General features: G+C 44.8%; 2 protein-coding genes across 4 annotated transcripts in view; one reads left to right on the forward strand and one right to left on the reverse strand.

The window, feature by feature from the left end:
* TRIP4 (thyroid hormone receptor interactor 4) overlaps positions 1 to 23668 on the forward strand; it is a 100003-nt gene that overhangs the window by 4385 nt on the left and 71950 nt on the right. For both annotated transcript variants that reach the window (XM_008268896.5, XM_089310541.1), the window contains one exon: positions 1973 to 2032. The gene's annotated coding sequence lies outside the window, so the exon portion shown is untranslated. The remainder of the gene's footprint in view (positions 1 to 1972; positions 2033 to 23668) is intronic.
* Positions 1511 to 21493, reverse strand: PCLAF (PCNA clamp associated factor). Of its 2 annotated transcripts, XM_051821880.3 has the most exons (4): positions 21379 to 21493; positions 21016 to 21096; positions 13142 to 13304; positions 1511 to 2523 (listed from the first exon to the last, which is right to left on the reverse strand). In XM_051821880.3, the coding sequence occupies exons 1-4, from the start codon at positions 21422 to 21424 to the stop codon at positions 2478 to 2480; spliced, it is 336 nt and encodes a 111-aa protein (XP_051677840.2). In that variant the 5' UTR covers positions 21425 to 21493; the 3' UTR covers positions 1511 to 2477. The 2 variants fall into 2 exon arrangements, with proteins under 2 accessions (XP_051677840.2, XP_008267116.2); XM_008268894.5 differs by lacking the exon at positions 13142 to 13304 and having other exon boundaries at positions 2349 to 2523.

The following is a 23668-nucleotide window of genomic DNA, read 5'->3' on the forward strand; positions in this document are numbered from 1 at the left end:
CCCTGCACTCCCGGGCCACAGCAGAGAGCTGGACTGGAAGAAGAGCAGCCGGGATTAGAACCCGGCGCCCATATGGGATGCCAGCGCTGCAGGCAGAGGATTAGCCAAGTGAGCCACGGCGCCGGACCCCCCGGAGCATTTTTAGTCACTAATTGGTCAAAAATAACACCAGCATTAATACTTTGAATGATCCAATCAAGGAGGAAAACCTAATCAGCTTTTGGAGGAAGGGTATAAAGCCTAAAACTTAGTTTCTTTTTCAGTGAATAAATTTTACTTTTTAATTCATTTTAAATGAAAATAAGAAGTCTGTTTCTTGTATGTTTAGAAAAGCTAAGTTGTCATGCTACATTAAAAAAAATCTTTATAAAGCACAGAGTGGATCCGGCACTGTGGCACAGTGGGTTAAACCACAACCTGCAGCAATGGCATCTCATATGAGCGCTGGTTTGTGTCCTGCCGCTCTACTTCTGATTCAGCTTCCTGCCAATACACCTGGAAAAGCAGCAGAAGATGGGGACCCTGCACCCACATAGGACTGGGAAGAAGATCCTGGTTCCTGGCTTCAGCATTGCCCATCCCCAGCTGTTGAGGCCATTTGGGGAGTTAAACAACACATGGAAGATCTCTCTCTCTCTCTCTTCTCTCTGTAACTCTGTCTTTCAAATACATAAATCTTTATACAAAAAGAAAAAAATGAAATAGATTACACAGGACCTCTGCCTAATAAAAGTGAGATATATAAAGTATACTTGAAAAAACTTTAGGTTCTTTAACATTCAAATTTTTAGAAATAATTACCTATCAAAAAATGAGACCCATCAAATGGGCACTGATCAAAATGAGACCTCACTGGGCACCCTACCATAAACTTTCTTCATCAGTGAAAAATAGCAAATCAAGTTGCAGACACACTCAAACTTGACTTTAACTAACTTGATTCAAGCTTCTTAAAGCTAATTATCAAAGCAGTATTTGGGATAAAGAATTCTCTCCAATTCATTAACATTCTTTTTAGTATCTGTCTCTAAAAGTCAAAGCAAAAAATGTCATGTACAATGATCAGGACAGTTTGGAAGTTAATAAAATCAGGTCAATGTACTGATGTGTATATGAAAGGAATAAAATAGAAACATCTGGGGACCGGCAGTGGATTAAAGCCCTGGCCTGAAGCACTGGCATCCCATATGGGCACTGGTTCTAGTCCCAGCTGCTCCTCTTCCGATCCATTTCTCTGCTATGGACTGGGAAAGCAGTAGAAGATGGCCCAAGTCCTTGGGCCCCTGCACCCACGTGGGAGACCCGGAAGAAACTCCTGGCTCCTGGCTTCAGATTGGCACAGTTGTGGCCATCGCGGCCATCCGGGGAGTGAACCAGCGGATGAAAGACCTCTCTCTCTCTCTCTCTCTCTACCTCTCTCTGTAACTCTGTCTTTCAAATAAATAAAATAAATCTTAAAAAGAAAAAGAAACATCTGGTAGGACATAATCTTAGGAAGCACACAAATGAATAGTATTCTGGAAGTAAGCATTATTTATTAAACAAATTTCAGAAAAAAACATGCCTGTTAAAACACAATTAGTTTTGACAACAGACTGTCAGGAAGCAGAATATGTGATAAGAAAGCAAGAATATCAGTTACCAAGTAATATTATACCCACCTCTTCAATTATATGACTGGTTATCTTGAAAAACAGTATTTCTAAAGGACTTTAGAGATACAAAATTCTGGGTATGGAATGATTTGCTTTTCATGTTTTATTAATTTCCAACTTTAAAAGTATAGGCCTAAAGTATATCATTTTATGATACTGAGTAAAATGTATGTACTACAAGAACTCCTCTCTATTAGTGTAGTCTGTGGAATCTTCCTCCTGATTCTAGTCTAGTATTTTATCTTGATATTGCAATAAGAGCTTTGATGACCAACCGTTTAAACTGTCAAAAACAAACTGTCCTTAATTTTTTCTAGGGAGAAGATATCCATCCAAATTTTTCAACATTGCATCTTTGGCATCCTTTCTGAAAAAAGGTAGAGATCAAGTTTAATTAATACTGAATTTTTTAAATGTGCAAAAATCTAACTCCGCTTTTTAAGCAAATAAAAGGAATAAGATATGGCACCATCCCAATAATCAAATGGCAATAAAAATGGCATCAGTACAAAGATCTAAGCAAATCTCAAATATAGCAGATTAGTAATTTGAACATCGTGCAATGATTTGATTTTTTTAAAAACAATAAGCTTAATAACAGGAGGAACAAAATACTGCATTCTATTGAATATTAAGCTAAGATAACCTTACAGATTCTCCAATTTCAGAACTATTTGCTTTTGAACAACTAAATTTTAGCCTCATTTTTTAAATTAAATTCCTATTCAACAAAGATAATTGGAACAAACACATCTATGCAAATTTACACCCTAGAATACCAGAGTAAACCGGAGACATTATTCAAAGATGAATAAGGAAGTTCTATTCGTTTTCATCATCTGTGTCATCGGGTTGCAAAGGACGTGGTCTGTGGAAAGAATAAAGAACTTCAATAGTCACTCAAGCCTCAATTGTTTAAAAAAACAATTGTTTAAATAATGGGGCCAGCATTGTGGCATAGCGGGTACAGCCACTGCCTGCAACACCAGCATCCCATATGAGCAACAGTTCATGTCCTGACCGCCCCACTTCCCATCCAGCTCACTGCTAATGGCCTGGGAAAAGCAGTAGAAAATGGCCCAACTCTTGGGTCCCTGCTATCCATGTGGGAGACCTAGAAGAAGCTCCTGGTTCCTGGCTTCAGCCTGGCCCAGCCCTGGCTATTGCAACCATCTGGGGAGTGAACCAGTGGATGAGAGACCTCTCTCTGTCTTTCCTTCTCTCTCTGTAATGCTGACTTTCAAGTAAATAAATAAATCTTTGAAAAACAAGAAGAAATAATTACAGGGGCTGGTGCTGTGGCGCAACAGGTTAAAGCCCTGGCCTGAAGTGCCCGCATCCCACGTGAGCGCCGGTTGTAGTCCCGGCTGCTCCTCTTCTGATCCAGCTCTCTGCTATGGCCTGGGAAGGCAGTGGAAGATGGCCCAAGTCCTTGGGCCCCTGCACCCACATAGGAGACCAAGGGGAAGCTCCTGGTTCCATTCTTCAGATCTGTGCAGCTCGGGCCGTTGTGGCCATCTGGGGAATGAACCAGTGGATGGAAGACCTCTCTCTGTCTCTACCTCTCTCTCTAACTCTGTCTTTCAAATAAATATAATAAATCTTAAAAAAATAATTACAAATGTATACATAATTCAGGAACATTAACAGTGCAATGAGTCTGGTCAAGTGAATAGAAATGAGAGAAAATTAAACACTATTAATTAGTAAATGCCTACAAATTTCAAGTACTAGAGCAACACAACTTTCTAACTATTTTGCCTGTTGATTTGCTGCATCAGTGTTTCTCCTTGATAATATGTTGCCATTTTTTCTTAAAGAGGAAACATCTATTTCTATAGCATCTTCTTTCAGCATGTTAAGTTGATTGATAAATAGCATTTAATCCTCCAACAAGAACCTTGCAAATAATTAATCCATTTGAACAGAGAAAACATACAGCAAGTTGTCATATTTGATGGTAACCCTTCTGAACCTTATGAATGTATTACCTAGTTAGAAAAACTCCAAAATTATTTTTGTTATTGTAGTTATAACTCTTTTTAATGCTTATTCATTTTTATTTATTAGAAAGGCAAAGCAATGGAGGGAAGGAGGGTGGGAGGGAGATCATCCATCTCCTGGTTCACTCCCCAAATGCCTGCAACAACCAGGGCTGGGCCAGGCCGAAGCCAGGAGCTGGGAACTCCATCAGGGTCTCCCATGTGGGAGACAGACTCAAGTACTTGAGCCATCATCTGCCTCCTAGGCATATTAGCAGAAAGCTGGACCTAAAGGCAAAGAGAAGATTCTATCCCAGGCACTCTGATACGTGATGCTGATTGTCCCGAGCAGCAATTTAACCAGCAACGCCTGTCCTGGTAGTTGTAGCCTTTGAAAAACAATTTACGTTATCCCAAAGCTATTTTGTATTTGTTACAGTTTTTATAGGGAAAAGGTCAATTAAGAACTTAATCATAAAGCTGACAGATTTGTGAAATCTAAAATATTTAGTTTTCAAATTAGATCAGTAGACTGAATGGTCATAGACCTAAGTAAGAAAGATGGAAGCTAAAACAAAGGTGTTCAGATTTGGTTTAAAATTATCATTGACTCATGTGCTATTACAGAGATCTTCCTTGTATTTTTCTGAAAATTAAATCAATTTAACAAATTAACACTATAGTGACCTGAACTTCCTTTTTTAAAAATATTTATTTATTTACTTGAAAGTCAGAGTTACACAGAGAGAGAGAGAGAGAGGTCTTCCATCTACTGGTTCACTCCCCAGTTGGCTGCAATAGCTGAAGCTGTGCCAATCTGAAGCCAGGAGCCAGGAGCCAGGAGTCAGGGAGCTTCTGGGTCCCCCATGCAGATGCAGGGGCCCAAGAATTCATGCCCTCTTCTACTGCTTTCCCAGGCCATAGCAGAGAGCTAGATTGGAAGAGGAGTAGCCAGGACTCGAACTGGCGCCCATATGGGATGCCGGCACTGCAGGCGGCAGCTTTACTCACTATGCCACAGCGCTGACCCCTAAACTTCCATTTTCTTTTTTTTTTTAACTTTTTTTTTTTTTTTTTTTTTTTTTTTTTTTTTTTTTTTTTTTGACAGGCAGAGTGGACAGTGAGAGAGAGACAGAGAGAGAAAGGTCTTCCTTTGCCGCTGGTTCACCCTCCAATGGCCGCCGCTGCAGCCGGCGCACCGCGCTGATCCTGGCAGGAGCCAGGAGCCAGGTGCTTTTCCTGGTCTCCCATGGGGTGCAGGGCCCAAGCACCTGGGCCATCCTCCACTGCACTCCCTGGCCATAGCAGAGAGCTGGCCTGGAAGAGGGGCAACCGGGACAGAATCCGGCGCCCCAACCGGGACTAGAACCCGGTGTGCCGGCGCCGCAAGGTGGAGGATTAGCCTATTGAGCCACGGCGCCGGCTTTTTTTAACTTTTATTTAATGAATATAAATTTCCAAAGTACAGCTTATGGATTTAAACTTCCATTTTCACAAGGACTTGATTTACTTTAGGCATCATAAATCTGATCAATATTTAAGGAGATAGTCTCTTGATTCTGATTCTCCCCTATGCTACTGATGGAAGTTTATTCAAAAGGGAGGAAAACAAGGCCATAGGTGTAGTAATCATGTTCCAGAATATAAATTAAGGAGTGTATGGCATAAGTCTTTCTGATAAACACATTTACTTTTTTTTTTTTTTATGACAGAGTGGACAGTGAGAGAGAGAAACAGAGAGAAAGGTCTTCCTTTGTCATTGGTTCACCCTCCAATGGAGCACCGCACTGATCCGATGGCAGGAGCCAGGTACTTATCCTGGTCTCCCATGGGGTGCAGGCTCCAAGTACTTGGGCCATCCTCCACTGCACTCCCAGGCCACAGCAGAGAGCTGGCCTGGAAGAGGGGCAACCGGGACAGAATCCGGCGCCCCAACCGGGACTAGAACCTGGTGTGCCAGCGCCGCTAGGCAGAGGATTAGCTTATTGAGCCGCAGCACCGGCCAACATTTACTATTTCAAAACAGGGATAACTGCACTCTCTTAAAAAAAAGGCAAATCTAATAAATAGACCTTAAAATAAATTAAAACTCTATCATGTAATTTAATGTTACAGATTTTATTATATCATGGATTGAAGTTCTTTATAAGCCTATACATACAAGGATATTTCAAAAAGTTTGTGAGGGGAGGGCATTTGGCCTAGCAGTTAAAATGCTGGTTAGGACACCACATCCTGTATCAGATGCCTTGGTTCACTTCCCATCTCCACTTCCCATTTCAGCTTTCTGCCAACGCAGACCCTGGGAGGAAGCAGGTGATGTCTCAAGTAGTTGGGTCCCTGCTACCCATGAGGAAGACATGGATTGAGTATCCAGCTTCTGGGTCTGTCATAGTGATTATGGGCATTTGAGAAATGAACTAGCAAACGGAAGCTATCATTCTCTCTGCCTCTCAAAAAAAAATCATGGAAAAATGGAGTATAAAGCAAGTTTATTTTGAGGTAAAAATATTTTGAAATCTATGTATAATTTTTTCATAATACTCATTTTCCATGAACATTTTGAAGACTCCCCCAATGGGATGGGGCACTGTGGTACAGCAGGTGAAGCTGCTTCTTGGGATGTAGACATCCTATAGTGGAATGCCAGTTCAAGTCTCCACTACTCTACTTCTCATCCAACTCTCTGTACCAAGTTAGCAGAGAATGTATCAAGTACTTGAGTTCCCATCATCCATGTGGGAGACCTGCATAGAGTCTGTGGCTCCTGGCTTCAACCTAGCCCATCCCTGGTTGTTGCAACCATCTGAGGAGTGAACTAGCAAATGGAAGTTCTCTCTCTCTGTGTCTCTGTTTCATTTTTCCTTTCAAATCTTAAAATTCATATATATTTTTAATTGTTTGTAATCAATATTTTAATTCCATTTTCCATGAATTTTTGTAATACCTGTACATTTTTGTAGGCATAGTGCAGTATTTCAACACATGCATACAGTGCAAATTGATCAAATCAGGTAATTAGCATTCTTGTTTCCTTATATTTTGTTTATATTTGGAGCCCACCAGCTACTCTTTTCCAACTCTTCATATGATATATAATATAGTATTGTGAACTGTAGTTGCCCCATTGTTCTGTCCCAGAGATTTTTTGAAGTATTCTCTTATAACCTCTTTCAATATTATGAAAAACCTATAATGAAAGTTTTATTCCATTCTTGTGATGATCAGTTTATAGACACATTTCGCTATATTGCCAATTATCTTATTTCCGTAATGTAAGTCATAAATATTTCAGGAAGATTGAAATACATTCTAGAGCAAATCTTTTTAAAACTGTTCATTTATTTTCATCTATTTTAAAGGCAGAGAGTGAAGAGAGAGAGACAAAGAAAGATCTACCTTCCTGGTGACTCCCCAAATGCCTGTAACAGACAGGGCTGAGCCAGGTTGGAGCCAGGAGCCTGGAACTCCATCAAGGTCTCCTAGGTTGGTGGCATAAGCCCCATTACTAGGCCATCACCCGCTGCCTCCCAGGATGTGCAGTAATGGAAAGCATGATTAGAGGCAGAGCAGCAATGAGTTGAGTCCACACGCTGATCATGGGATGTGGACATCCCAAGCAGTGGCTTAACCAACTACACTACAACACCCACCCATGCAGATCTTGACTATTAGCTTATTCATACCGCAGTGAGGAAGAACAAGGAAGAATGATATCAGACAATGAGCAGAAATTGTAAGAAAGAATCATAAAAGCAAGCCTTTTATAAGATAAAGACCTCTATCTAAAAATGTATCCCTTTGGTTGTTGACTGTTATTGAACCAAAAATCATAATAGAGATAACAAAAAAGGCTAAGATTTACTATTAAAAATTTCAAACATAGCAGAAACTCTAACCATTTACTAAGTGACCACTTATGAAAAATATCGAATAATTTTTAAGATTTTATATGCTTTTGTAGGTCAGTTTAAATTTGTATTTATGTATTTATTTTGGAAGGCAGAGAAACAGAGACACATCTCCCATTCACTAACTCATTCCCCAAATGTCTACAACAACCAGGACTGGGCCAGGCTGAAGTTAAGAGCCGGAAACTTCATCTTTGTCTCTCAAATGAGTGGCAGAAACAAGCACCTGAGTAATCACTGCTGCTTCCCAGGCTATACACTTGCAGGAAACTGGATCCAAAGTCATGTGGCTAAGGGGCCTGTGATGCTGTCTGCAGAGCCAGCACCCCTATGGGTGCCGGTTCTAGTCCTGGCCACTCTACTTCCGAACCAGCTCTCTGCCATGAACTGGGAAAGCAGTATAAGATGGCTCGAGTCCTTGCGCCCCTGCAACCGCATGGGAGAACCTAGAAGAAGCTCCTGGCTCCCTGGCTTTGGATTCGCTCAGCTCCAGCCATTGCAGCCATCTGGGGAATGAATCAGCAGATGGAAGACTTTCTCTCTCTCTCTCTCTCTCTCTCTCTCTGCCTCTCTATAACTCTACCTTTCATATGAATAAATAAATATTAAAAAAAAAAAACAACAAAGTCATGTAGCTAGGACTTAAACCAGGACTCTGGAGCCGTCACTGTGGCACAGTGGGTTAACGTCATGGCCTGAAGTGCTGGCATCCCATATGAGTGCCAGTTCGAGACCCGGCTGCTCCACTTCTGATCTGGTTCTCTGCTATAGCCTGGGAAAGCAGTAGATGATGGCCCAAGTTCTTGGGCTCCTGCACCCGCATGGGAGACCTGGAAGAAGCTCCTGGCTCCTGGCTTCGGATTGGCTCAGCTCCAGCCGTTGCAGCCATCTGGGGAGTGAACCATCGGATGGAAGACCTCTCTCTCTCTCTCTCTCTGCCTCTCCTCTCTCTGTGTAACTCTGACTTTCAAATAAATAAATAAATCTTCAAAAAAAATAAAACTAGAATTCTAATATGGAATCAGGCCTCACAAGTGGCAGCTTAAACTGCTGTGCCACACACCTGCCCCAGATCCTCCTACCCCCTGTTGCTCTTCCTTTCTCAAGTAGACCAAAAATAAATAAAAGCTTCTTTAAAATAAGGTTTCCATATATAAAGGCAGTTGTAAAAGTTTTACTTTCCAAAATCAAGACCATTTGGGCTTAGGACTAAGTTCTACCTATCTTAAAAATACTGAGAGAAAAAGTGTTTCAAATGTAGCTATTCTGATTGACAACTTTTTTGTTTGTTTGCTTTTAAACGAAGAGTTGAGTTATGAATTTATTGCAGGTGAGTTTTAAATACCTTCCAAATACCTGATTTATGTTATTTTTGTCTACTTCTCATTTACTTCTTAATTTCAAGATTTACCAAATACGCCTTCAAAACAGATTAACTGAATTTTTTTATTTTATTTTTTATTTTATTTTATTTATTTATTTATTTATTTATTTTTTTTATTTTTTGACAGGCAGAGTGGACAGTGAGAGAGAGAGACAGAAAGAAAGGTCTTCCTTTTTGCCGTTGGTTCACCCTCCAATGGCCGCCGCGGCCAGCGCGCTGCGGCCGGCACACCGCGCTGATCCGATGGCAGGAGCCAGGAGCCAGGTGCTTTTCCTGGTCTCCCATGGGGTGCAGGGCCCAAGCACCTGGGCCATCCTCCACTGCACTCCCTGGCCACAGCAGAGGGCTGGCCTGGAAGAGGGGCAACCGGGACAGAATCCGGCGCCCCAACCGGGACTAGAACCCGGTGTGCTGGCGCCGCTAGGCGGAGGATTAGCCTAGCAAGCCGCGGCGCCGGCCAGATTAACTGAATTTTAAAAATTATCCAACATACGCAGAAAAAGAAAGTAGTGTTTTAAGATTAGTTGAAATAAGTGCATGTGTAATCTAATGAGTCAAGCTAAGTATGGTAGTAAATGACTTCTCTTATTGGATGGAAATGTGTTGAGAAATGCCTTATTTCACTTTTATGCATATATGTAGGAATTACTCATGCTTGGACTTGAACTAGATTCCAATCAATCATTGCCCCAGCACATGTTAATTACTACATATAAAATCAAAAGCAATGTCAAATCCAAAGCACCAGAGCAAAGAGTTAAGTTTCCAAGAGAACAATAAAAGCTTAACAATGAAATACCAGAGTATATCAGTATTAAATTGGGACTGCTGATACAATACACAAAGGAATTATAGAAACACTGAGTGGTTCCTTCTAATGTACATGAGAATAAAGTCATGATAGCATTTTATATTACCTAATCATTCTACAACTTTCTAGATTTAATGACCCAAAATGAAAATTGAATGTCCATTCCACAGGTAATCCTTTTTCTCTAGATCAAGGTGAAATTACCATTTTCAAGTTAGAGTTTAATTTAAAGCAACATTTAATAAAATAATTAACTAATTTTTGATGTTGTCTTTCTCACGTTTTATATGTGAAACTCCAGGATATTTAATATTGGCATTCAGAGGCCAACATTGTGGGGTAGCAGGTAAAGCTGCCGCCTGCAGTGCTGGCATCCCATACAGGTGCCGGTTCAAGTCCCAACTGTTCCATTTCTGAACCAGCTCTCTGCTAATGCACCTGGGAAAGCAGTGGAAGATATGGACCCCTGCACCCATGTGGGTGACCTGGAAAAAGCTCCTGGCCTCAGATTGGCTCAGCACCAGCCGTCATGGCCATTTGGGAAGTGAACCAGCAGATGGAAGATCTCTCTCTCTGCTTTAGCCTCTTTGTAACTCTGCCTTTCAAATAAACAAATAAATCTTTAAAAAAAAAAAAAAAGGCATCCTTCAGATGCTGTCTTTAAACTAATTCAGTTTGAGACTGTCAAGACTTGTTAATAAAATAAGGAGAATTAGTAAATTTGATAAGACCTGAGTTTTCTTCCTTGCTGCACTAGACTTCTGGGTGCCATTTGGATTGGGCTTGGACTGTGTGTTGAAGAACTATAGTTGTTTTTTGGCGTGTGATTCTTTTTGTTTGTTTTTAAACATTTATTTATTTGAAAGTCAGAGTTACAGAAAGAGAGGGAAAGAAAGAGAGAGAATCTTCCATCTGTTGGTTCACTCCCTAGATGGCCTCAACAGCCATAGCTGGGCCATACTGGAGCCAGGAGCCAGGAGCTTCTTCCAGGTCTTCCACATAGGTGGCAGGGGCCCACACACTTGGGCTATCCTCCACTGCTTTCCCAGGCATTAGCAAGGATCTGGATCAGAAGTGGAGTAGCCAGTAAATGAATCAATGCCTATATGGCATGCAAGCATTGCAAGTGGTGGCTTTACCCACTACACCACAACACTGGCCCTGGCCAGAGATTCTTAGCCATACAGATGTAGGACAAACAAGACCATATGGAGAGGCCAACTCTGTGGCAGAGTGGGTAAAGCCGCCACCTGCAGTGCCAACATCCCATATGGGTGCCAGTTTGAGTCCCGGCTGCTCCTCTTCTGATCCAGCTCTCTGCTATAGTCTGGGAAGGCAGTTGAAGATGGCCCAAGTCCTTGGGCCCCTGAACCTGCGTGGGAGACCAGAAGAAGCTCGTGGCTCCTGGCTTCGGATCAGAGCAGCTCCAGCCGCTGCAGCCATCTGGGGAGTGAACTAGTGATGGAAGACCTCTCTCTCCCTGTCTCTCTGCCTCTGCCTCTCTGTAACTCTGCCTTTCAAATAAAATAAAATAAATCTTTGGAAAAAAAAAAAAAACATATGGAGGCTGGCTATAGACTTTAGGCTGCTGTTAGGGGGCTTGTTGTGGTGGTTTCATAGGTAGCACTCTCTGTGCTGGTTAGAGGAACAAATGAATGAATCCATAATTAGTGGCAGTGTGGAAAGCAGCCCCAGACTGATCCTGGCCACCAGCCCTTACCCATGTGGGTCAGTGTGCTGTGTGTCCAGCTTGATATCCTGCAGGATGGCAGGCTTCTTGATGGTGGAGAAGAGGTAGCAAGCCAGGCCTTATATTTAAGGGGCAACAATGGCTGTGGCATCCCCTCCAATAACCAAATAATTTGTTTTTGAAATAAAACATTGAAAAGTTGTATAGAGAGTCTGGGCTCCATTACTTACAAATCTATGAAAATGTAGGTTTCGAACATTTTTTTTTCCAAGCACCATAATTTTTTCCTGATTCTTAAAAGTAATGCTTAGAGCCAGTGCTGTGTGGTTAAGCCTCTACCTGAAAGGGCCAGCATCCCATATGAGCACTGGTTCATATCTTGGCTGCTCCTCTTCTGATGCAGCTCTCTGCTAATGTCTGGGATAGCTGTGGAGGATGGCCCAAGTTTTGGGGCCCTGCACCCACGTGGCCCAAAGAAACTCCTGGCTCCTGGCTTCGGATTGGCCAACTCCGACCTTTGCAATCATTTGGGGAGTGAACCAGCAGATAGAAGACTTTTCTCGGTCTCTCCCTTGCTGTCTGTAACTCTGCCTCTCAAATAAATAAATATTTAAAAATTAGGGCCAGCGCTGAGGCACAGCGGGTTAACACCCTGGCCTGAAGCACCGGCATCCCATATGGATGCCATTTCAACACCTGGCTGCTCCACTTCCAATCCAGCTGTCTGCTATGGTCTGGGAAGGCAGTGGAAGATGGCCCAAATGCTTGGGCCCCTGCACCCACGTGGGAGACCCAGAAGAAGCTCCTGGCTCCTGGCTTTGGATCAGCGCAGCCCCGGCCATTGCAGCCAATTGGGGAGTGAACCAGCAGATGGAAGACCTTCCTCTCTCTCTCTGCCTCTCCTCTCTTTGTATAACTCTGACTTTCAAGTAAATAAATAAATCTTTAAAAAATAAAAAATAAAAGTTGGTACCACAAAGAATGAAAATAAATGGGGCCGGCACTGTGGCACAGCACGTTAGGCTAATGCTTGCAATTTTGGCATGCTGTTATCAGAGCACCTATTTCTGTCCTGGCTGCTCCACTTCGGATTCAAGTACTAATATTCCTGCTAATATTCCTGGGCAAACAGTAGGCCCCTGCCACCCACGTGGGAGACATGGACGGAATTCCAGAATCCTGGCTTCAGCCTGGACCAGCCCCAGCTATTGCAGCCATTTGGGGAGTGAACCAGTGGATAGGGGATCTCTTTGTCTCCCTCAATCTGTCACTCTTTCTTTCAAATAAAATAAATAAAAATGGGGGGAGGGGCCGGCGCTGTGACACAGTGGGTTAAAGCCTCAGCCTGTAGTGCTAGCATCCCATATGGGTACTGGTTTGAGTTCTGCTGCTCCTCTTCCAATCCAGCTCTCTGCTATGGCCTGAGAAAGCAGTGGAAGATAGCTCAACTTCATGGGTCCCTGCACCCACATAGGAGACCCGGAGGAAATTCCTGGCTGCAGCCTGACCCAGTCCCAGATGTTGTGGCCATTTGGGGAGTGAACCAGCAGATGGAAGATATCTCTCTCCCTTTCTTAAATCAATTTGAAAAAAAAAAAAAAGATTTTCTTACTGGCTTGATGAGACACTAAAGTTACTCAGTATCACATTTGTCCTTTATTGTCAAAAGATAAATATTGCTTTTATAACCCAGAATATAAAAACTTACTTTCTCTTTGCCTTTCCTATGCCACTGGTTCCAGCCTCTTCAGGAATCCGATTCTCTTTTTCAGAATCTTTAGGGGACAGCCTGAAGAATTCTCCAATTCCTTTTTGCCATTTGGGAGTTGGGCGCACACAAACTGGATTCCCTCCTGCATACTTATTTTCAGCTGTTAAATATAAAATTAGAAATAAATACAATTCTTTTACAAATTCCTTCTTTAGTATCAGATTTTCAAAGATATTAAGTGATATTAGCTAAATCTAAAAAATTACAAAATGTGACACAATAAAGCTATATTCAGTTAATAAATTCAGTTTGATGGTTATCTTAGAAAAAGCAGTAACACACTTAAAAAAAAAAAAAGACTGAGCTGAAAGGCAGAGTGACAGAGAGGGAGAGACAGAGAGATCTTCTGTATGCTCCTTTACTCCCCAAATGGTCATAACAGCTGGGTCTGGGCCAGGCCAAAGACCAAAGCCAGGAACTTCATCTGGGTCTCCCAAATGGTCGGTAAGGGCCTAAGTACGTGAGCCATCTTCCTACTCTGCCTTTCCCAGCACGTTAGCAGGGAGCTGGATAGGAAGCAGAGCAGCTAGAACTATAACTGGTGCCCTGACATGGAATGCCAGCATTGCAACTGGCAACGGTGGCTGAACTCACCACACAATATCAGCCCCAATATAACTTTTACACCTAGGAACTATGCTTCATATTTTGTTCGCAGAGCTAGTCAGGTCTTTTTATGTACATCATGCTAAAATTTGATATACTTTTTCATAAGGTAGCATCATGTAGTATAAATTATCTAAATTTTACTTAAGAAGGTCAATGGCCAGCGCTACGGCTCACTAGGCTAATCCTCCGCCTGTGGCACTGACTCCCCGGGTTCTAGTCCCAGTCGGGGCGCCGGATTCTGTCCTGATTGCCCCTCTTCCAGGCCAGCTCTCTGCTGTGGCCCAGGAGTGCAGTGGAGGATGGCCCAGGTCCTTGGGCCCTGCACCCACATGGGAGACCAGGAGAAGCACCTGGCTCCTGGCTTCAGATCAGCGCAATGCGCCAGCCGCAGCGCGCCAGCTGCAGCAGCCATTGGAGAGTGAACCAATGGCAAAGGAAGACCTTTCTCTCTGTCTCTGTCTCTCTCTCACTGTCCACTCTGCCTGGCAAAAAAAAAAAAAAGGTCATTTAAAGCACATATAAGAGGCAGTGTAAAAGGTTCCACTCAGGGGCCAGCACTGTGGTATAGTGACTAAAGCCACAGCCTACAGTGCCATCATCCCATGTGGTGCCCATTCAAGACCCAGCTGCTCCACTTCTGATCCAGCTCTCTGCTGTGGCCTGAAAAGCAGTAGAAGATGGTCTAAGTACTTGGGCCCCTGCACCCATATGAGAGACCCAGAAGGTCCCAGCCCCTTTGGATTGGCCCAGCTCCAGCCGCTGCGGCCATTATGGGGAATGAACCAGCAGATGGAAGATCTGTGTCTCTGCCTCTCTGTAACTCTGCCTTCCAAATAAATAAAATAAAACCTTAAAAAAAAATAGGTTCTACATTGCAAAGCACTTGGCTTCTTCTCAATTCTTAAGGGAAATCCAACTCCTGTGTATGTTTTTTTTTTTATTTATTTATTTGTTTATTTGAAAGAGTTGGAGAGAGGAGAGGCAGAGAGATAGAGGTCTTCCATCCAATGGTTCACTCCCCAATGGGCAGCAACAGACAGAACTGCACCAATCTAAAGCCAGGAGCCAAGAGCTTCTTCCAGGTCTCCCACGCTGGTACCGGGGCCCAAGGATTTGGGCCATCTTCTACTGCTTTCCCAGGCCACAGCAGAGAGCTGGATTGGAAGTGGAGTGGCCCGGACTAGAACCGGCGCCCATATGGGATGCCGGCGCTTCAGGCCAGGGCGTTAACCCACTGCACCACAGTGCCAGCCTGTTTTATTAAAAAAAAAAAAAAAAAAAAGAGCCCATATGGGATTCCTGCACTGCAGACAGCAGCTTTTACCTACTACACCACACTGCCAGTATCCTGTCCATTTTTAAAAAGTAATATGAAAGAAAAATTGAAGAAAAAATTTTTAAAGATTTATTTTTTTTAACAGGCAGAGTGGACAGTGAGAAAGAGAGAGACAGAGAGAAAGGCCTTCCTTAGCGAGATACTCAGCAGACTCATAGAATGGCAGATGTCCTAAACAGCACTCTGGCCTCAGAATCAGCCCTAAAGCCATTCGGATCTGGCTGAAAAGCCCATGAGAGTATTTCAGGCATGGAAAGCCAAGACACTCTGGCAAAACAAAACAAACAAACAAACAAAAAAACCTAAATGAAAGATCTCTGTGAGTGAGATCCCAGTGGAAAGAACAGGTCTTCAGGCCGGCGCCGCGGCTCAGTAGGCTAATCCTCCGCCTAGCGGCACCGGCACACCGGGTTCTAGTCCCGGTTGGGGCGGAGGATGGCCCAGGTGCTTGGGCCCTGCACCCCATGGGAGACCAGGAAAAGCACCTGGCTCCTGGCTCCTGCCATCGGCTCAGCGCGGTGCGTCGGCCGCAGCACGCCGGCCGCGGCGGCCATTGGAGAGTGAACCAATGGCAAAAGGAAGACCTTTCTCTCTGTCTCTCTCTCTCTCACTGTCCACTCTGCCTGTCAAAAAATAAAAAAATAAATAAAAAAAGAACAGGTCTTCAAAGAAGGAGGTACCTTTCTCTGAAGGGAGGAGAGAACCTCCACTTTGACTATGACCTTGTCTAAACAAGATAAGAGTTGGAGAACTCAAAAGGCTTCCATAGCCTTGGAAACTCATGACTGGAGCATAGGGAGATTACTGATGCCATAAACAGGAGTGTCAATTTGTAAAGTCAACAACAGGAGTCACTGTGCACTTACTCCTCATGTAGGATCTCTGTCCTTAATGTGCTGTACATTGAGATTTAATGCTATAACGAGTACTCAAACAGTATATTTCACTTTGTGTTTCTATGGGGGTGCAAACTGTTGAAATCTTTACTTAATGTATACTAAACTGATCTTCTGTAAAAAAAAAAATTATCAATTCCGAACTTGACTCTCACTGGGATTAAACATGACAATAGGTCTGATCTGATTTCATCATCATTTAAAAAGAATCATCTATTATTTTTCACTTTATGTTTCTGTGTGGGAGCAAACTGTTGAAATCTTTACTTAATGTATACTAAACTGATCTGTATATTAAGAGAATCGAAAATGAATCTTGATGTGAATGGAAGGGGAGAGGGAGTGGGAAAGGGGAGGGTTGCGGGTGGGAGGGACAGTATGGGGGGGAAGCAAGCCATTGTAATCCATAAGCTGTACTTTGGAAATTTATATTCATTAAATAAAAGTTAAAAAAAAAAAGAGAGAGAGAGAGAAAGGCCTTCCTTTTGCCGTTGTTTCACCCTCCAATGGCCACCGCGGCCGGCGTGCTGTGGCAGGTGCACCGCGCTGAGCCGATGGCAGGAGCCAGGTGCTTCTCCTGGTCTCCCATGGGGTGCAGGGCCCAAGGACTTGGGCCATCCTCCACTGCACTCCCGGGCCACAGCAGAGAGCTGGCCTGGAAGAGGGGCAACCGGAACAGAATCTGGTGCCCCGACCGGGACTAGAACTTGGTGTGCCAGTGCCACAAGGTGGAGGATTAGCCTAGTGAGCCGTGGCGCCGGCAGATTTATTTATTTATTTGAAAGAGCAACAGACACGGAGAGAGAGAGATCTTTCATTTACTGGTTCACTCCCTAAACGGCTACAGTGGCCCAGGCTGGGCCAGGCCAAAGCCAAGAGCCAAGAACTTCATCCTGGCATCACACAGGGATACCATGAACCCAAGTACTTGGGCCGTCTGCTGCTTCCCAGGTGCATTTCTGGGAGCTGGATTGGAAGCAAAGCAGTGGGAACTCAAGCCAGGGCTATGATATGGGACGCCAATGTCAGCTTAACCTGCTGCACTGCAAGGCTGGCCCCAAGGAAAAATTCTTACTCCCTTATAAAGTAATGATCATGCGGCCGGTGCTGTGGCATAGTAGGTTAAGCTTCCAACTGAGGTGCCAGCATCCCATATGGGTACCGTTCCTGTCCCAGCTGCCTCTCTTCTGATCCAGCTCTCTGCCAATAGCTTGGGAAAGCAGTAGAAGATGGCCCAAGTGCTTGGGCTCCTGCACCCACATAGGAGACCTAGAAGAAGCTCCTGGCTCCTGGCTCCAGATCAGCTCAGCTCTGGCCATTGCGGCCATTTGGAGAGTGAACCAGTGCATGGAAGACTTCTCTCTCTGTCTCCCTCTGTCTGTAACTCTCTCTCAAATAAATCTTAAAAAAAAAAAAAAAAAAAAAAAAAAAAAAGGCAATGATCAGAAGACCAACAGGTATCTACACTTACAAAGGTTGTTTTCACATGGACTGTCTGAAGTTATACTATTTGTAATTTTTTTAAAAGTACAAACGGGCCGGCGCCGCGGCTCACTAGGCTAATCCTCCACCTTGCAGCGCCGGCACACCGGGTTCTAGTCCCGGTCGGGGCGCTGGATTCTGTCCCAGTTGCCCCTCTTCCAGGCCAGCTCTCTGCTGTGGCCAGGGAGTGCAGTGGAGGATGGCCCAGGTGCTTGGGCCCTGCACCCCATGGGAGACCAGGAGAAGCACCTGGCTCCTGCCTTTGGATCAGCGCGGTGCGCCGGCCACAGCGCGCCAGCCGTGGCGGCCATTGGAGGGTGAACCAATGGCAAAGGAAGACCTTTCTCTCTGTCTGTCTCTCTCACTGTCCACTCTGCCTGTCAAAAAAATTAAAAAAAAATAAAAAAATAAAAAATAAAAGTACAAACGATTGGGCTGGCGCTATGGCTCACTTGGTTAATCCTCTGCCTGCAGTGCCGGCATCCCATATGGGCACCGGGTTCTAGTCCCGGTTGCTCCTCTTCCAGTCCAGCTCTCTGCTGTGGCCCGGGAAGGCAGTGGAGGATGGCCCAAATGCTTGGGTCCCTGCACCCACATAAGAGACCAGGAAGAAGCACCTGGCTCCTGGCTTCGGCTCGGCACAGTGCTGGCCGTGAAGGCCATTTGGGGAGTGAACCAACGGAAGGAAGACCTTTCTCTCTGTCTCTCTTTCACTGTCTAAAACTCTACCTGTCAAAAAAAAAAAAAAAGTACAGGGGGCTGGCGCTGTGGCGCAGCGGGTTAACACCCTGTCCTGAAGCACCGGCATCCCATATGGGCACTGGTTCTGGTTCCGGCCGCTCCACTTCCGATCCAGCTCTCTGCTGTGGCCTGGGAAAGTAGTAGAAGATGGCCCAAGTCCTTGGGCCCTGCACCTACATGGGAGACCCAGAAGCTCCTGGCTCCTGGTTTCAGATCGGTGCATCTCCAGCCGTTGCGGCCATCTGGGGAGTGAACCAGCGGGAGGAAGACCTCTCTCTCTGTCTCTACCTCTCTATGTAACTCTCTCTTTCAAATAAATAAAATAAATATGTTTAAAAAAAGTACAAACGATCTATAAAAAATGGGGGGAGGGGAAAGTCCTGTTGCCCTGGAGGTTTAGACTCCCCTGTCCTATATGGAAGTGCCTGGGTTTGATTCCTAGCTCTAGTTCCTGATTTCAGCTTCCTATAAATAAAGACCCTAGGAGGCAGTGGTGGTGGCTCTAGTAGTTGGATCCCTGCCACTCTCGTGGGAAACCTAGCTTTGGTTTGCAGGCATTGGGGAAGTGAACCAGCAAATGAGATCTCTATGTTTGTCTCTCTGGATCTTCAATAACCAATAATTTAAAAAAAAAAAAGTTTACTGGGAAAAGTAAAAAATAGTGGGGCCAGTGCTGTGTCATAGTGGGTAAAGCTGCCACCTCCCGTGCTGGCACCCTTTTGGACGCCAGTTCCAGTCCCGGCTGTTCCACTTCTGATCCAGTTCTCTGCTATGGCCTGGGAGAGCAGTAGAAGATGGCCCAAGTGCTTGGGCCCCTGCACCCTGTGGGAGACACAGAAGAAGCTCCTGGCTCCTGGCTTTGGATCGGCGCAGCTCCAGCTATTACAGCCAAATGGGGAGTGAACCAACAGATGGAAGATCTCTCTCTCTCCCTCTGCCTCTGCTTCTCTCTGTGTAAGTCTTTCAAACAAATAAATAAATCTTCTTTTAAAAAAAAAAGTAAAAAAAAAATAGTAAGAGACTTTTTGGGATGCTTTCACTCACTACTATAAAAACATAGCAGCGGCCCGCGCTGCGGCTCACTAGGCTAATCCGCCTTATGGCGCCGGCACACCGGGTTCTAGTCCTGGTCGGGGCGCTGGATTCTGTCCCGGTTGCCCCTCTTCCAGGCCAGCTTTCTGCTGTGGCCAGGGAGTGCAGTGGAGGATGGCCCAAGTGCTTGGGCCCTGCACCCCGTGGAAGACCAGGAGAAGCACCTGGCTCCTGCCATCGGATCAGCGCAGTGCGCCGGCCGCGGCGTCCATTGGAGGGTGAACCAACGGAAGGAAGACCTTTCTCTCTGTCTCTCTCTCTCACTGTCCACTCTGCCTGTCAAAAAAAAAAAAAAAAAAAAAAACCAACAACATAGCAGCAATGAATTCAAACCCAGCTCTGCTGACTTAATTTTGTCACACTTAACAAGTTTTATACACACACATACACAAATTTCCTCTTCTATAAAATAAGGAATTACCAATTTCACACAGTTACTGGGATTAAAAATAGAGATGGTAAAGTGCCTTATAGAGTGCATTTGTTCAATGCGTAATTGATTAAGGGCTTATTGACTTGGCTGTAGTGATTCAGCCAGTGGTTCGCACAACGGGATGTGGCCCTGATGGAACTGATTCTAGTGGTACAGGGTCTAAAATGTTCTCAATAAATTCATCTACTTTAAAAAGTTGTGGCTACTGTTTCCTTTCATCTGAAGAGACTGAATACATTCTACCAAGATGGTTAGAATAGGGGGAAACTGGAGTTGACGTAAAGATCCACGAAGTCCTCAACAGTGCTCCCAGATGTTTTTAACTGAACCTTGCGGAATTAACCCTCTTGCCTATTTAACTTCCTACTGAAAGAAAGAGGCTCCAGATGGCCGGCTATTTTCACATCCTTTCCACACAGGAGCAGCATGAAGTTACTGCCCTTGGGGCTCCATCCTGTTCTCCCAAAAGCAGTACCTGGAGCCCCAAAGTCAGACAACACACACAGGCACCACCCCCATAAAAAGAAGAGGGAAGGAGGGAGGAAGCACACTTTTATTTACACTAAGAAGACGACATGATAAGCACCTAAATCTACTGATGCAGCGCTTAAGTAACAACACAAAGCCAGCTATCAATATTAAGAAAAAAAAATGCTAGGGGCCGGCGCTGTGGCACAGCTGGCCTGAAGCGCCAGTTCTAGTCCCGGATGCTCCTCTTCCAATCCAGCTCTCTGCTGTGGCCTGGAAAAACAGTGGAAGATGGCCCTAGTTCTTGGGCCCCTGTACCCACGTGGGAGACCCAGAAGAAGCTCCTGGCTTTGGATCGGCCCAACTCCGGCCATTGCGGCCATCTGAGGAGTGAACCAGTGGATGGAAGATCTCTGTCTCTACTTCTCTCTGTAACTCTTTCAAATAAACAAATAAATCTTAAAAAAAAAAAAAAAAAAAAGATAAACCAAAAAAGTAAAAAAAAATTTTTTTTTGCAAATCAAATCTAGGTCCCTAACCTCAAGGCCTGAGATTCGAGACCCCCACCCCTACCCCTGCCCACCAAAAGGCCAAGGCCTCCTCAGTATACCAGAGGGCAAGGAAGAAATGTGGGCGTAAGGGGCTCACGGAAAACCCCTTCCCCGGCAGGTCACTCGCAAGGCTGGACCGTGGTGCCAGGCCAGATGCCCTGTGGGAGGGTTCCTCTCCGTCCAGGACCCCGCGGGGTCTTTACCTTTCCTCGATGAGGGCGATGCAGAATTAGTGGCAGAGTTGGAAGAACCCAGCACCTTCCTGGGGGCCCGAGAAGCCACCACTGCAAAGAGAAGCAAAGGAGGGCGCTCAAAGTGGGGGCAAGAAGGTTCGGTCACCCACTCTCAGAGCCCAGTTCCCCCAACAGCCTCCGAGCCAGAGGCTCGGAAAGGCGCACCCGGCGATCCGGTAGAGCAGGATAACCTTTCCCCGTCCCCATCCCGGGCAGCGGCCTCCGGGCCAGCCCCACGAGTCTGCGCGTGGACCGGGCAGCGGCCATCTCCCGCAGGCCGCCAGGCTGCCGGGAGCACCCCCTGACCTCCGGCGCGAAGCTCTGTCGCCTCACCTTTTCTGTAGGTGCTTGGCACACTATCCGCTTTAGTTCGCACCATGTCTGACCTGAGGAGACGAAAGCTACGAACCGACCTTCCCGCGGCGGGTGTTCCACTGGACAAGGACCCGAAAACCAGTCTCCCGCCTTAGTTTATATCGGTCTCTTTCCCGCGCGCTCCAAACACTCGCGCGAGCGGCCGCACCCATTGGTTCTGCGCCGTGCCCCCCGAACCAATGGCCAAGGCCCCAGGATGAGAGCGCGGAGGCTTGACGGGGCGTCCAGCCGTCCATCAATCCGCAGACGTTTGTGATTGGTACCCGCGCCAGGCGGGCGGTGCCAGGGCGTTTCCAGGGGGGTACCCGAGGTGTGGGTGCCGAGATTCGGACTAGAGAAATTGGCCCGTTTAGGAAAAACCAAGCAGAAACAGCAAATTACAGCATTTTTTTTTTCTTTCAAAAGTTACCACAGGGTTAACTCCTGTTCAACCCGTTTTCCTATTAGAAATCAAATTTGAAATTAAGTGGACTTTTTGACACAAATAAAAAGAATTTGAGAATTTTAATCCCTCCCTCCCACACTCCCGCAAGAAACCCCATCTACAGCATCCATAATAAAACACTTCAATGGAACGGGGAAACGAAGCTAACAAAATTCACTTTCAACGCTTTTTGTTTGTTTGTTTGCAGGGTGATGTGAGACTTAAGAAAAATTCTGAGTTCTATGCTCACATAAAAATTTATAAAACATCTTGCCTATATCTGTACGTTCTCAGAGCTCCTAAAATGGGCACAGCCTTGCACACAGCGAGCAAGGGTAACTCTAGAATGGGAGTCATAATTGCTTTCTATTCCTATGCATATATTTTATTACTTCAATACCCCTGGAGAGTGATTTTCTCTTTCTGAATGTCATGCATAAAACAGGATCAGTTAAACTTGCCCGGGATGTATTCTGTTAATTGCTCACTTGAAAAAAAAAAAAAAATCCTAAGTGTAAGTAGGGTATTGATTTTCTCTAATGAAATAATGTTTTGAACTTTAAAAACATAGGATACTTGGTACTTTAACAGAATCAACAGCCACTTGGGGTAGAATTAAAGGTTCCAGGCAACAATCAACAACAGGAAATGTTTTGGCAATTGCCTGGGTTTTATTTGTTCTTTGTCTTCCTTAACCCAGGAGTCTAAGGTTACAGCCAACTAGCCAACTTAGTGCCAGACCAACAAGCCCCGGGGTATTCCTTTGTTATGTGTGGTCAGGCGCTATCTCCAGGCACAATGGTTCTTAAATTCCATTATTTCTTTTTCACTTAAAGACGCTTCTACCTGATTCTGAATTGGGTGATTTGAACTCACATCCCAGATTCCAGCAGATATTAGAACTGCAAAATCTTGCTGGTTTATTTTTCTGAATCCATATGCCAAGTAAATTGCTAGAAAGAATTGCAAATATACCTTTCCATACAGAGGCAGTCTAAATACAAAGGGTCTTCAAAAAAGTAATATAAAACTCATATTTGAGAAATTATACATAGATTTCAAAACTACTTTGTGACAAACAAACTTAATTTTAAACACCATTTTACATGAATTTTTATGAAGTGTCCTCAATTTGCTATAATTGTGTTTATTTTTCTTTTAGAGAGAGAACAAGAGGCAGAGAGAGAAAGAGAGGCCCTCCATCCACTGGTTCACTCCCTGATTGGCCCCAACGGCCTGAGGTGGCCAGGAGCCCGGAGCTTCTTCTGGGTCTCCCATGTGGGTGCAGGGGCCCAAGGACTTGGGCCATCCTTCACTGCTCTCTCAGGCCACAGCAGAGAGCAGCCAGAACCTGAACCAGAGCCCATACGGGATGCCAGCACTGCAGGCAGCAGCCTTACTGGCTTGGCCACATGCTGGCCCCATTGTGTTTGTTTTCCTTTGTATGTTTGGTTTTTTTAATCCTACAGATGGTGATGAAAGATATGGTACAGAAAAGTAAAAAGCAGTGATGCCCAGTAAAAATTCTTAAAAATAATAATAAAAAAAGACTTATTTATTTTAAAGGAGTTACAGGGTGCAGGTTATGGTGGTGAAATCAATCTTCCATCTACACTCCACAAATGGCCACAACAGCCGGGTCTGGGCCAAGCTGAAGCCAGGAGCCAAGAGCTTCTTCCAGATCTCCCAAGCACTTGGGCCATCCTCCGAAGCCTTCCCAGACACAATAGCAGGGAGCTGGATCGGAAGTGAACCATTGCCCAGATGGGATGCCAGCGCCACAAGATGACAGCTTAACCTGGTATGCCACAACGCTAGTCCCCA

The sequence above is a fragment of the Oryctolagus cuniculus genome, chromosome 12 (genome assembly GCF_051225735.1).
Source record: "Oryctolagus cuniculus isolate XC-2025 breed Fujian yellow rabbit chromosome 12, ASM5122573v1, whole genome shotgun sequence".
Taxonomy (NCBI): domain Eukaryota; kingdom Metazoa; phylum Chordata; class Mammalia; order Lagomorpha; family Leporidae; genus Oryctolagus; species Oryctolagus cuniculus.